The sequence below is a fragment of the Bos taurus genome, chromosome 16, assembly GCF_002263795.3.
Source record: "Bos taurus isolate L1 Dominette 01449 registration number 42190680 breed Hereford chromosome 16, ARS-UCD2.0, whole genome shotgun sequence".
Lineage (NCBI taxonomy): Eukaryota > Metazoa > Chordata > Mammalia > Artiodactyla > Bovidae > Bos > Bos taurus.
The window spans coordinates 66920175-66933944 of NC_037343.1; the positions used below are offsets into that span (position 1 = coordinate 66920175).

General features: G+C 37.9%; 1 protein-coding gene across 3 annotated transcripts in view; it reads left to right on the forward strand.

Moving 5' to 3' along the window:
• Positions 1–13770, forward strand: part of HMCN1 (hemicentin 1) — a 540104-nt gene that overhangs the window by 214543 nt on the left and 311791 nt on the right. For all 3 annotated transcript variants that reach the window (XM_010813560.4, XM_024976236.2, NM_001192537.3), the window contains exons 9-11: positions 1322–1466; positions 5614–5735; positions 10654–10929. In XM_010813560.4, coding sequence (XP_010811862.2) covers positions 1322–1466; positions 5614–5735; positions 10654–10929 — 543 coding nt within the window. The remainder of the gene's footprint in view (positions 1–1321; positions 1467–5613; positions 5736–10653; positions 10930–13770) is intronic.

Genomic DNA, 13770 nt, shown 5'->3' on the forward strand with positions numbered 1-13770 from the left:
TTTCATGTTAAATCTCACCGATTTGTAGATCTGAGAATCTTAGTAGATTCAAAATCTATAGATCTTAGAATCTTACTTCAGTCAGTGTAAGAACTTGAACTGGGAAATTCTGATGGTCTTCAGTTCAATTCAGTCGATCAATCATGTCCGACTTTTTGAGACCCATGAACCGCAGCACGCCAGGCTTCCCTGTGCATCACCAACTCCCGGAGTTTACTCAGACTCATGTCCATCAAGTTGGTGATGCCATCCAACCACCTCATCCTCTGTCATCCCCTTCTCTCCTGCCTTCTATCTTTCCCAGCATCAGGGTCTTTTCAAATGAGTCAGTTCTTCGCATCAGGTGGCCAAAGTATTGGAGCTTCAGCTTCAGCATCAGTCCTTCCAATGAATATTCAGGACTGATTTCCTTTAGGATTGACCGGTTTGATCTCCTTGCAGTCCAAGGGACTCTCAAGAGTCTTCTCCAACACCACAGTTCAAAAGCATCAATTCTTTGGCGCTCAGCTTTCTTTATAGTCCAACTCCCATATCTATACATGACTACTGGAAAAACCATAGCTTTGACTAGGTGGACCTTTGTTGGTAATGGACTCCAGCACGCCAGGCTTCCCCGTCCATCACCAACTCCCAGAGCTTGCTCAAACTCATGTCCATCAAGTCAGTGATGCCATCCAACCATCTATATTCAACAGATATAGAAAGATTGATTCTAATATTGTTCTACTGGATGGAGCAGTAACAATTTATCATTTATATAGAAGGTTATCATTTGGGAAAGTCAGGAACAACTCTATTGTTTAATGCTGAAAATAAGATCATAGTAGAACCAACCTCAGTATTTCCTCAGAGAAAATATACAGCGTTAGTTGCTTTAGCCCCTGAATTGAATGCTTAAAAAAACTATTGGATTCTTAAGAAATCAATTTTTTCATTCTTTTTCTGGAAATAGTTACTCTATGAATTCAATTCTAAGCTATGTGGGTTCTTACATACCTTTACATTTTCAGAATTAAACTCTCTTCTACCATTGATGATGCTTTATAACTTATTTGGTAATTTTGTTTCTATCTTGCTGGTAAAAAAAAAAATATTATGCCTTAAAATCAGTGGAGTCATAGATTCAATGAGTACTTTCTGGAGATAATCCAGAAATTAATAAACTTGGAACAAAGAAAGATAATTAAAGTGATTTTTAGTGATTTAGATTAATTGGAATGCAGAGAATTTACTGAATAGTTTAAGCATGAAGTTTTGAATGGATTAACAGGAAGTACCAAATATCATTGTGACCTTCTTGCCCATGTTCTTTTTTCCCCAGATGCTCCGAAAGTTACAATGCCTAAGAAAACCCCTGGCTACTACCTGCAGCCGGGCCAGATTCCCTGCGCTGTTGACAGTCTTCTGCCTTTTACCTTGAGTTTTGTCAGAAATGGAGCTACACTTGGAGTCGACCAGTATTTAAAGTGTGTAAATGCTTCTGTTAATAATATTTTATACCATGAAACATCCGAAATACAGATAGATATTTATGTTAGTGTACATATTCATTATCCAGTGTTATTTGCTTCATAGTCTTGGGGTGTAGCACTGAGCAAACGGACACGAATCTGTACCTTTGTGGAGCTTATATTGTGAAGAAGGAAGACAGAAATAGATGATAAGTATTCTATGGTAATATAATAAATGCTGGAATACGTTTAAGAGTTGATTGCAGGTTTTATAGAATCTGAATTTTATAGTTTGAGGGCCCCTTAATAAGACAAAGAATATAAAATTATGAATACAAAGTTTGGTACTGAACTTTGCAAGAGCCCTTGCAAATGAAAGACCCTGAAGTTTAAACTTCAGTGGCTTGAGGGGTAAGTATGTCTCTGAATCTGATTTAAAGTATAATGATAAGTGAATCTGATGTGTTACAATAAAAAGTAGAGCAGATTATTTCAGGCACATAATTACTGGTTAGTGGACGGCATGTGATTTTGGCTAAGTTGCAATTTTAAAATTCATAGTAGAGACATTTGAATAAGGACCTGAACATGGTGAACGAGATGGTCCTGCAGACATCCAGGGAGGAGTGTCCACATACCAGGAACAATCAGTGCAAGTGCACTAAAGGCATGTGGGGAGGAAAGACAGGAAGCAGCCTGTGGAGCTGGAGCCCAGGGAGCCAGGGGCAGGAGGGTGAAATGCCTGCTGGGATGCTGTCAGGAGACAGACTGGGGTTCCATCGTTGGGTGGGTAAGATCCCCTTGAGGAGGGCACATGGCAACCTATTCCAGTATTCTTGCCTGGAGAATCACATAGACAGAGTAGCCTGAAGGGTCACAAAGAGTCAGACACTGCTGAAACGACTTATCACACACATACACTGCAGCCAACAATCAATGGGAGTGGGCTAGAGGACACCAACTTGCCTTGAGAAGACTGGTGAATTTTCTAGATAAATTTAAGTCATCTAATGATAAACATTAAATAGGCCTTGAAAACTAGATGATGATTTCTGGAAAACTTTTTTGTTGTTGTTAATTTACTATAAAACAATCTACATTTAAGGAGAAAAACTCTTAAGTATTATTTTATAAGACTTTCACACCAGTAACTCAATATTCACATAAATAGCTTCTGTAATATGTTAAGTTTTGACAAATCTTAGCTTATACAATCTCCTCATGGGGTCATTTAAAGCAAAAGCTGTGGCAAGAATGTTTATCATAACTTGAATTTTCCATTAGGTAAAGATTGGACTTATTATTTCCTGCTACTTTCTTAACATACGTCTTGATGATTTCCTTAGCTGCATAGTTAATAACCAGCAACATTAGCTGACCAAGATATAAAATGACAAAGTTACATACATAACTGATGAAATCAAACAATTCTGCTTTGGATTTAAATAGTAACATTTCTGAAAGATACTTGGGATTCTTTATAAACATTAATTTATTAATTTCACCCAATTCCTCTGAGGTAAACCACAAGGATTCTTTCTTGCATTTTTCCAACTCTGTGGCCCAGAGCTGTGACATGCCTTGCTGACATTTGTTAAGTTCTTTAGATGTAAGAGTCTAGAGACAAAATTGGGCATGGGTGATGATGGATTTGATACTCTAATCCCAGTTCACTTGCACATCTCTGCCCTAGATTTCCTAACAACTCCAGATGCATGACTGGATCTTTGTCATGTGAGTCACGATGATTTCTAGGGGATGTGGGAGAGAATTCGTTTCCATTAGCAGCAAGACTCATTTCTAACTGATGTGTTCCTTCTCCTATTCCAAAGGCTGTCCCTTCAAAACTTTTTGTTGTGGTCATACAATCTTAGTGAACTTCCCTGGTGGCTTTTATGGTAAAGAATCTGCCTGTAATGCAGGAGAACTGGGTTCGACCCCTGGGTTGGGAAGATTCCCCTGGAGAAGGAATGGCCACCCACTCTAGTATTCTTGCGTGAAGAATTCCATGGACAGAGGATAATGCCTACTGATAAGGCTACATGAAAAGGAGAATTGTTTTCATGTAATAATTTCATAAATGAGATAGGAATAAATATAATACTAAAGAATATTCTGTAAGCAACCCATACACTGGTTACGTGCCTTTGAATAAATTACTTGTCCTTCTCCCTACTTTGTTTTTAAAGAAAGGGCCCTAAGACTAGAAAAGTTGCTGCTTTCTATTCTAAAATTTCCATGTGTCTTAAGTTTTTGATGAATCCTAACATACACTTGGCTCTGAAGTAAGCACTGCAGAAGGCACAAAAAATGTGTGTAATTCAAACTCCTATCTTTCTGGAACTTACCCGTACCTTCTAGATAATGGCATCTGTAAACTTGGGCTTAGTATACTGCTTTAAAGCATTCAAGATGCATCTTAGGTGATCAGCGCAGCAAAGAGTAAGTCATACTTCATTTTCTTCTCAATGTGGCAGTAAGGACCACTGACACCCAACACAGAGACACATGCGAAAGGAAACAGTATTAACTGAAGTACATAGTGTCGGTTACTAAAATATATGGAATGGTCACCTTGCTTACTGTCTCACTTTCCTGATGGCAGGAACCTGTGTTTTGACTTTCTTTTAAATATAGGTTAGTGGTAAATGTACATTAAGAGCTCAATGAATTCTTTACAGTGAGAGTACCATTCATTTGAATTGGGAGGGCTCTGGAGTTATTACTGTGAGGACTATATCTTGTACATTTTCAGCTTCAGTGGAAAGTATTTTGACTCTGCAGTGGGTCATTTTATCCATATCTTGAATGTTTAAAATATGTTGTAAATATCTATGGATGATTATAAGAAAAAATATGAAAGTATTTATGACAATCATATTTTAGAACAATATAATGCTTATTTTATAGGTTATCAGAATCTTTTAAATAAGAATTAAATGGCTACTACTAAGACATTTCCAGAAGATGAGTAACAAATTGAAGTGTTAGAGGACATGTGTGCTAAGTTGCTTCAGTCGTGTCCGACTCTTTGTAACCCCATGTTACAAAGCCCACTTTACTGTAGCTCACCAGACTCCTCTGTCCATGGGATTCTCCAGGCAAGAATACTGCAATGGGTTGCCAGGTCCTTTTCCAGGAGATCTTCCCAACCCAGGGCTTAAACCTGGGTCTCCCACATTGCAGGCAGATTCTTTGCCGTCTGAGCTACCAGGGAAGCCCTGCTAGAGAGCAGAGTATATATATTTATTAAATTAGTGAATATATAATATAAGGAAAAAGATTTGTTTTACCTAATGACAACTTTGATTATAAAACTGATCTTTTTTTTTTTTTTACTCATTGTATACATGTATTGAACCAGATATGGTATATAGTCTTATGTGGAGCTTATACATAAGAAAGTTAAAGAGAATTTATCTTTTTGAGAACCAAAAATTCCGTTTTCTACCTTCATACTTGTTAATTACCTGGTTCAGTTGCTTTGGCTAAATCCCACTGAAAATGACCAAAAACTTGAAAAGAGAGGGGAAGGAGAGAAGATTTAAGGAGTGCTTTTCTGCCAATTTAAAAAAATGTTATTTATTTAATTATATTGACCTAGTCAGAGAATATTTTCCTAAAGAAATTTTTTGTAGTCTCCATAACTTGACAGGCACAGACTGTATTTCTAAACAGTAAAGGTAGAGGCCTGATCAAAAAATAATATTCAAAAGAAAGTAGACTTATTAATGTGAAAAAAGTGAAAATTAAAAGTAAAATTATTGGCAGTTTTTTTGAAATGACTTTTGAGAAAAATCAAAGATGTCTCCATGATATTTTCTCAGTAAAAAAGGTTCATTCTTCTATCCACCGCCTCTTTAAAGTTATTCTCACATTTGGAAATGATTTCTCTTGTTAGAACCTAGGAAGATCAATAGAAAAAAACAAAACCAAAGTTACTGTCTTTGCTTTTTGCTCAGATTAGAGAAGCTTCACTTTCTGTTTAAAATATAAGAGGTGTATAGTTTTAAGCTACAAAGAAATCTGCAGTTTAATCAATTTACTTTCTTTAAACTGTTTTCTTTGTTCATTTGAATGAATAAAACGAATAGCGGAATCAGTGCTTCAGCCTGGTCTTGTTTTTGTAGTAACTAAGCATGGTTCTGTTTTCTTACCCCAGAGAATCTGCCAGCGTGACCTGGGATATTGAAGAGGTCACTCTGGCTGACGAAGGCGCCTATGAGTGCGTTGCTGTCAGTACTGCAGGGATTGGACGAGCACAGACGTTCTTCGACGTGTCAGGTAATTATCCCTAACTCCTCGGCAGTTGCCTCAGTATCAACGCAGGTATGGAAATGGGATGTTTGTTAACCAGGCTTCGCTGTGTGTTAACTTGTGTGACCCGTCTTGGACCAGTTACCTAAGAACTCAGTGCCTTGGTTTCCCCACTGTAAAATGATGATAATAGCAGTAATAGTCTCTTTTTTCATGGAGAAATTATGAGGATTAAGTGAGAGAGTATATGTTAAGCACAGGATAGAATCAGGCACATAGAAACAACTAATAGACATGAGTTTTTAAAATTATTGTTGTTGTTATTATTATTGTAGGGGTTTAATATCTTGAAATCCCCATATGGCATTCTCCTTTGAGAAAAAAGGGAGAGATCCATTTTAGAATAGCAAGGTTCAACTTTCCCTTTCTCTTCCCATGTTTATAGTATGCAAAGTGCTTTTGTGAATGGATTCTGACATCTGAGTTGAAGACAGTAAGTGTCACATTCAAAAACACAGGACCTCAGTGATTACAATATTGGTATTGAGAGTGACAGAAGTCATGCTAATTAATTCACATTTAAATAGTAAGTTTCCTATAAATAGACAAGGCTCTCATTATATTATCATTTTTTTCCTCCAATCTCCCAGAATTCTTTAGAAACCAAAATAACTACCATATATTATCAGTGATCAAGATTAAGCTACCTACTCAACATATATCTAGAATTTATTAGAAATTTTGACTCAGTCATTTTCTGCCTGCCTCATAGCCTAGGGTTGATGTATGTTTAATGGTAACCCTATTCCAACCTAAACGTGCCTGTGGAGCTTTCTTATAACAATGTCTCAACTGGCAGTTTGTGCATCTGAAAAGTCAGAGGTGCATTTTCTTGGTAAAATTTAAGACAAAAGAAGCTTTGTAACCGTAGGACTATTTAGAAGCCCAGAGTTTACGTTTATTATCAGTAAGTTCAAGCTGAACTTTTAAACTGAGGCATGCAAGCCTGTTCTTCTTGCAGTAAATTATTTGTATTCTCTTATTCTTAGAAAAATAAAGTTTGTCTTCTGAAACGATTTAGCAAGTTGACATACATCATAAACTATTCATTTTTTCGTCTCCAGTAATTACGAAAAGCATGGAATCATGTCAACATTCCTCAGCTTCTGGGAAAACAAACACTTGAGCACTTGAGTTTTTTCCCAGCAGTATTAATTAAGAGAAGGACAACAGGGAAAAGAGATTTCAGTGAGTGGACTCAGGCGTCTCGCATAAATAACTGGGAAGTGCCAGAAACGACTTGTGAACTGACTTCTAAGAATTTGGCCCTATGGTATCAGTAACTTCTGAATATACACACTGCCCATGCCCTTGCAGCGTTAATCTGTGCCAGCCCATCCATGGTATCACTGGGAAGTTGTACTATGCCAAAGCCAGTTTTCAGGAATTGTGTCCCATTGCTTAATCATCAAAGAGGAGGCAGAAGTATGAATGATATGGCAGTGCCTATAATAGAAGTAGCAAGGAAGTACCCCTTTGGACTTGAAAGAGTGGACATTTCTTTCTGAACTTTTATTTTCTTTTAACCTACCAGCCTTAAACTTCCATCCAGGGCCTGGCTCAGTCATCCTACTGTTGCTACTGACTAGCACACGAGAATCAGTTGTTTATTCATAGGATAATTAGATGTTATATTTTGACAGGAGTGTTGGGAAACACAGCATGATGGGATGGTGATGTTTTACTGGTGTCACTGTGGACATTATTTTATAAAGTCACACAGCACCTGAGAAATGTTTCAAGGAAAATTAAAGTTCTGCCAATATGTTACTTGAATATCTTCAGCATTTTCTTCTAGCCAACAATTTTTAGGATTTTTGGTTCATTGGACATATTGATATTGATAATTTTAAGTGCAAAATGGGTGTAAAAAGAATTATACTTCTTGTTTATTGCATATAAACATATAGAAACTAATGAACAGAACTGCAGAAGCAGGAAAAACTCTCTACACGTGGCATTTGGTACTTTAGTACTAGTACAAAGTTATATTAATTTTCTCTACTGAATTTATTTATTAGCATAATGTCCCTCCCCCAACACACACACACACACACACACACACACACACACACACAGAGTACCAAAATTTTGGCCTTATGTAAAATTGATTACAGAATACTTGTCAGGCAATCTTAAATTGTAATTACAGGATACTCTTTTAGAACAGGGTAAGACATGGAAATAATATTGTACCACCTCATCACTTTGTAGCTAAAGAAAGTGAAACCCAGAGCAGGCAGGTGCCCCATTTCTGACGACGTGGGTTGGTGGTGAGAAGTAGATTCCTGGCCTCCTGACTTTCAGTCTAGTGAGCCTCACTTAATGTCACAAGGCCCATACTTATTCTTTCTCGGCTTTGAGATTCCATCTCTGGTTCCCTAATCTTAGCCTCAGCCATTCTTTCACTTAGGAATGACTACCCCTCACCCTCTCGGGACCAGGCTGTTTCCAGTAATTTGTTATCTTAGACTCTTCTGTAAACTGCTGTCATGCTCCTCCATCATCTCTCCCATCACCACCCATTTATTGACGTATGCATAAATATTTCAGTGTGCATGATGTTTATCATCTCCAGATATTTATGCAGCAGTGGTATTGGATGTCATGTTTAAGAGCTCTTCTACCCCTGGATATTAGTAGAAAACTGGTGTTTGACATACTTGAATGTATATTTGAAGAGGAAATAGAGTCTAAGGCAGATTATGCAAGCGAGAAAGTTATCAGGGAGTTTTCTACGGAAGAGCACCCGTGAAGGAGTGCAAGAAATTACATCGTGATGCAGTCACAACAGAGGCCTCAGCGGATCCTAACGGGGGCTTTGATGCTGGGATGGCCTTGAATCGAGGCGAGAGAGCTGTGTGTTTTTCCTTCATAAAGTGGTTACCAGAAGTGGGCTGCAGTGGAAAGGGAGCCTGACCGAGCATGTCAGCTCTCTTGGCTCTGAGCTCAGTAGTCAACAAACAAGAGCAGTTAGGGAAATGAGTGCCTAGGTTCTTGAGAAGGATCTGGGTGAGCACCTGGCATCCCCTGTATGCTGATAATACAGGATTTAGTTTCTAAACATCCCTAGTCTAACTGAAGAAGGTTGTTTAAAAAGAACAACAACAACAAAGGAAGGTACACAACACATTTTGTGGTCTTCAGGAAGATTTTGATCGAGTGTTAACACCTATTCACAAATGCTCACTTCTGGGTCTTTGGTCTATATTATCTTGTATGCTACAATCATAGAGCCTTGGCGCTAGAAGGGTCTTCTGGATTACCCAATTTAATCATCTCATTTTTCAGGTAGGGAAACATTGTGAATATATTGCCTTTTCTAGGGTCATCCAGGTAAATTGGGATAAAATTAGGCAGCCTATGTTTACCAGATTCAGCAGGTAAAAATAAGGATGCCCACTTACATGTGACTTTCATATAAATATGTCTCAAAATATTTCATGAGTCACAAAAATATTATATATTATTATATAATAATATATAAAATATCTTATATATTATAAAATAATATTCATTGTTAATCTAAAATTCAAATTTAGCAAAGCATCCTGCATTTTATTTGTCAAATCTAACTAGAATTCAGTCAGACCTTTCTCAGTTTCTCATATACTCTTTGTAACTGATTCATTAACTTTTCATAAGAGGTTTTAAAAACATAGCAGAATGGTAAAAATTACAGATTTTTTAAATAATTTAAAACAGCATATATTCCTCCAAAAATGTTTGGAAAACAAAGATAAATATAAAGGGAAATATGAAAAAATATACATATTTCCTTCTCTCAGAGATAACCACTATGGTTATCTCTGTTTTTGGCATATTATTTCCAGGTTTGGGATTTTAGGCTTAAGATACTCATCTGTACTTATATACAGTTTTGAGTAAAGTTGGGTCTTGAATATCTGATCTTCTTTCACATTTCAACTGAAACAGACACATGGCTTTCCAGCTAGTTTTTTATTGCTGTGATTGCTCAATAATGTCTTGGTATGGCAGGTTATTTTAAAGCTTTTGGGCGGAGTGAGCTTTACAGGGGCATTTAGGTTTATCCTCAGACCTAACTAGAGCAGTATGTGATTTTCTCTAGAAATGCTGGTTAAATATTTAATTGGTAAATGGCTTTTGGCCACATCTGAAATGAGCATGCATCACTCAGTGCCTCTTGTGTGCTTGGTCCTGTGTGTAGACTTTTATTAAAAGTCTATCCCGACTGTTAACTTGAATTTCTTAGACATTCTGCTGCTTCTGAGGGAATATTCATTTTACTCTGCTGTTGCACTGTGTCTTAGTGAGGTGATAATCTCTTTAAAGGTGATGCCATTGTATCTTTGCCATCTCTCTCATCCTTCATGTGCTGTTTTCTTTAAAACACTAAATAAATGGTTTTAAATTTAAAAATCCATAAATGGCTATTTTCTTCAAAATTTGACAGATTCTGCAATACTAAATCAGCATAGTCATATCTTTTTGCCATGCCTCTTTGATGCTCACAGCTGTAACTTATAGATTTGAGTTTTAGTGTACTGTGGTATGTAAACATGCATTTGAAGCATTTTTCAACTAGATGATAATGGAATTCTCCAGGCCAGAATACTGGAGTTGGTAGCCTTTCCCTTCTCCAGGGAATCTTCCCAACCCAGGGATTGAATCCAGGTCTCCCACATTGCAGGCAGAGTCTTTACCAGCTGAGCCACAAGGGAAGCCCTCTTGATCACTTGATCACCCCATTTGTATTAATGAATAAGTTCTGTTGTACTGTGTCTTTCCTACCAGTCTTTCCTACCAGATATTCAATACATTCTCATTAAAATTTTAAGCCACCTCTATGAGTGAGTAAAATGACTTCTGGATCTTTCAAGTGGAATCTTCTCATTTCCCACAGAGCCCCCGCCAGTCATCCAAGTGCCTAGTAATGTTACCGTCACTCCTGGAGAAACAGCAGTTCTGACATGCCTTGTCGTCAGTGCAGTGGGTTACAATCTAACCTGGCAGAGGAATGACCGAGATATCAGGCTGACAGATACAGCAGGAATGAGGATCTTGGCTAACCTTTCCCTGGAGCTCAGGAGTGTGAAATTCAGCGATGCAGGAGAGTATCGCTGTGTTGTTTCCAACGAAGGAGGATCATCGACTGAGGCTGTTTTCCTCACCGTGCAAGGTAAGTCCTGACAGTGACTTCTGAGTCATGGTGTCTTTCTGTTTTCCTTCTTTGATCTCTATTCCCTTAAATTGTCTATCTGAGGGTATCTACCCAAACAATTACAGTGTTGAAGAATAGAATGCTTGTGGACCTTGAGGGTATGAAAGTGACTAAGCTGGAAACTAAAACAAAATCCCATGGACAGAGGAGCCTGGTAGGCTGCAGTCCATGGGGTTGCAAAGAGTCGGACACAACTGAGCGACTTCACTTTGACTTTTCACTTTCATGCATTGGAGAAGGAAATGGCAACCCACTCCAGTGTTCTTGCCTGGAGAACCCGAGGGACGGGGGAGCCTGGTGGGCTGCCATCTGTGGGGTCACACAGAGTTGGACACGACTGGAGCAACTTAGCAGCAGCAGCAGCAGCAAATAGTTGACCTTAAACACAGTTAATCCTAGTAATTGAAGACCTTTATTTTAAGGGAGTAGAAATAGAAATAGTCTCTGGATGATTTAATAGGTTTAAAATTTCTTATCTATTTTGTGAACTTGAAAAAAAAAACCTTTTAATTGGTAAAAAATAAAAAGCAAAGTTCCCAATTTGAGTGCATTATTTGTATATTTAATTTACTTTTATGGTTTTAATTAAGTTTTAAGATGTTTCCTATCAAGGTGAAATTTTATTGAAACTTTAACAGAGCTGTTTTTACCTTATTTATCTTAGACGCATATGCAGACACACACACACAAAGAAGCTAATGATAAACCAATCTTAATTGTCTGTATAGACTAAGGTGTTCAAATAGCTCAAAGCACCGGAGATTGAACCCACACTCCCAGCCATGGAAGGCAGTCTTAACTCCTGGACCAGCAGGGACGTCAATGTGGTCTGCTGCTGCTGCTGCTAAGTTGCTTCAGTTGTGTCAAACCCTGTGCGACCCCATAGACGGCAGCCCACCAGGCTCCCCTGTCCCTGGGATTCTCCAGGCAAGAACACTGGAGTGGATTGCCATTTCCTTCTCCAGTGCATGAAAGTGAAAAGTGAAAAGTGAAAGTGAAGTCGCTCAGTCATGTCCGACTCTTAGCGACCCCACGGACTGCAGCCTACCAGGCTCCTCCGCCCAAGGGATTTTCCAGGCAAGAGTACTAGAGTGGGTTGCCACTGCCTTCTAATTGCTACTAAATATGTATGTTAGTCCAGACTAACAAATGAAGATCAGAAGCTATTCCCAAGTATCTCTTTCAGTAGAATCCTATTTGGCTTCTAAATGTCTCTAGAGTCTTAATGTAATGAGCAACTTACTGTTGGCAGTTTTATACTGTTTAGCTGAAAGGTTCAGTTGCTGCCTTAGGAGAGTATTTTATTTCAAATCCTTGATGTGGGAGACTGATTGCCTCAGAATCAGGTCTGGCTACTTGGTTATGGCACTAGAAATAACTTTATAACATGCCTCACTGGGTTATAATGTTGTTGTTTAAGAAACTTACCACCAAGTTTCTTGGAATGCTATTAATGGCAAAAAAGCAAAGTGAAACTACCGTGAGACTTAATAAAATGCTTGACATCTGATTCTGGTTTTCTCACTGGTATTTGAGATATACGCTGCAATCCGACTATATGACTGTGCGTCTTTCATTAGTTAGTCGATCTGCTGAAACCTCTGGGGGAATGTTGCTTTTGTAAATGGTTCACTGCATTTCCAGGTGGTAAACGGCCTAAATATTTGAGTCAATCCAAGTAGTAACTTTAGTTACTAGAGTTTTGGAACTATTTTTTTTTTACCAAACTGATTATTTCAGATAGGATACATGGTAATGGACTTCTGAAATATGACCTTGGTTCTTTCCCTGATGTTCTGTTACAATGGGATTTTAAAAGAATCAGAGCCGTCCTTGTTTCTCCAGGTCAACTGTTTAGTCCTTTAGTATTGCTCAGTCAATTTGAACATTTATGGATGTTCTCAAACATTTATGGATGAAGACTTTTCCAAGGAACTTTTTAAAAAGCAGATTTCTTACTTCATGCCCAGAGATTCTGATTTCACAGGCCTGGGTTAGGGCCTGGAGATCTGCATTTATAACTGACCTCTCAGGTGGTTTAATGGACAACATTTTCCAAAACAATATTTGAATCTATTCTAAAGTATGAACCTATGACATAGAAATGCATATTTTTAAAGGAAACCCTAAAACTTTTATCTTCTTTCTGGTAAATAGACTTATTGTAACCTAACAATTTAAGTTCTGAGGTTAGATGTCATAAAATATACAAAATATAAATACAAAAAACATATGTCATTATATGATTACTGGTTAGCTTGTATAATCTCTGCCTGCATGCATGCTAAGTCGCTTCGGTCATGTCCGACTCTTTGTGATGCCATGGATTGTGGCCCACAAGGCTGCTGTGTCCATGGGATTCTCTAGGCAAGAATACTGGAATGGATTGCCAGACCCTTCTCCAGGAGATCTTCCTGTCCCAGGGATCAAACCTGGGTCTTCCACATTGCAGGCAGATTCTTTACTGTCTGAACTACCAGGAAAGCCCCTATGTATAATCTCTAGTGGTGTAAATCTGTTTAAAGGCATTATTTTTTGGCCTGTCTAGTTGATCTTGAGTTTGAGTGAACAATTTTGATGAAAAATTAGGTTTTAAAAATCTAACAAAACTATATTCTAGAATTTGATAGCACTGTCTATTAAAAATAAGACTCTAGCTTTATTATGCCCCCTGATTATTTTCTGCTTGAATACATTATTGAAAAGCAGTGGATGGTTGATGAAATAAAGTGCTGTACCTAGGATTATAATTCATGAGAATATAAGATGCTTGCCAACCATTGACACTGAAACATAAAT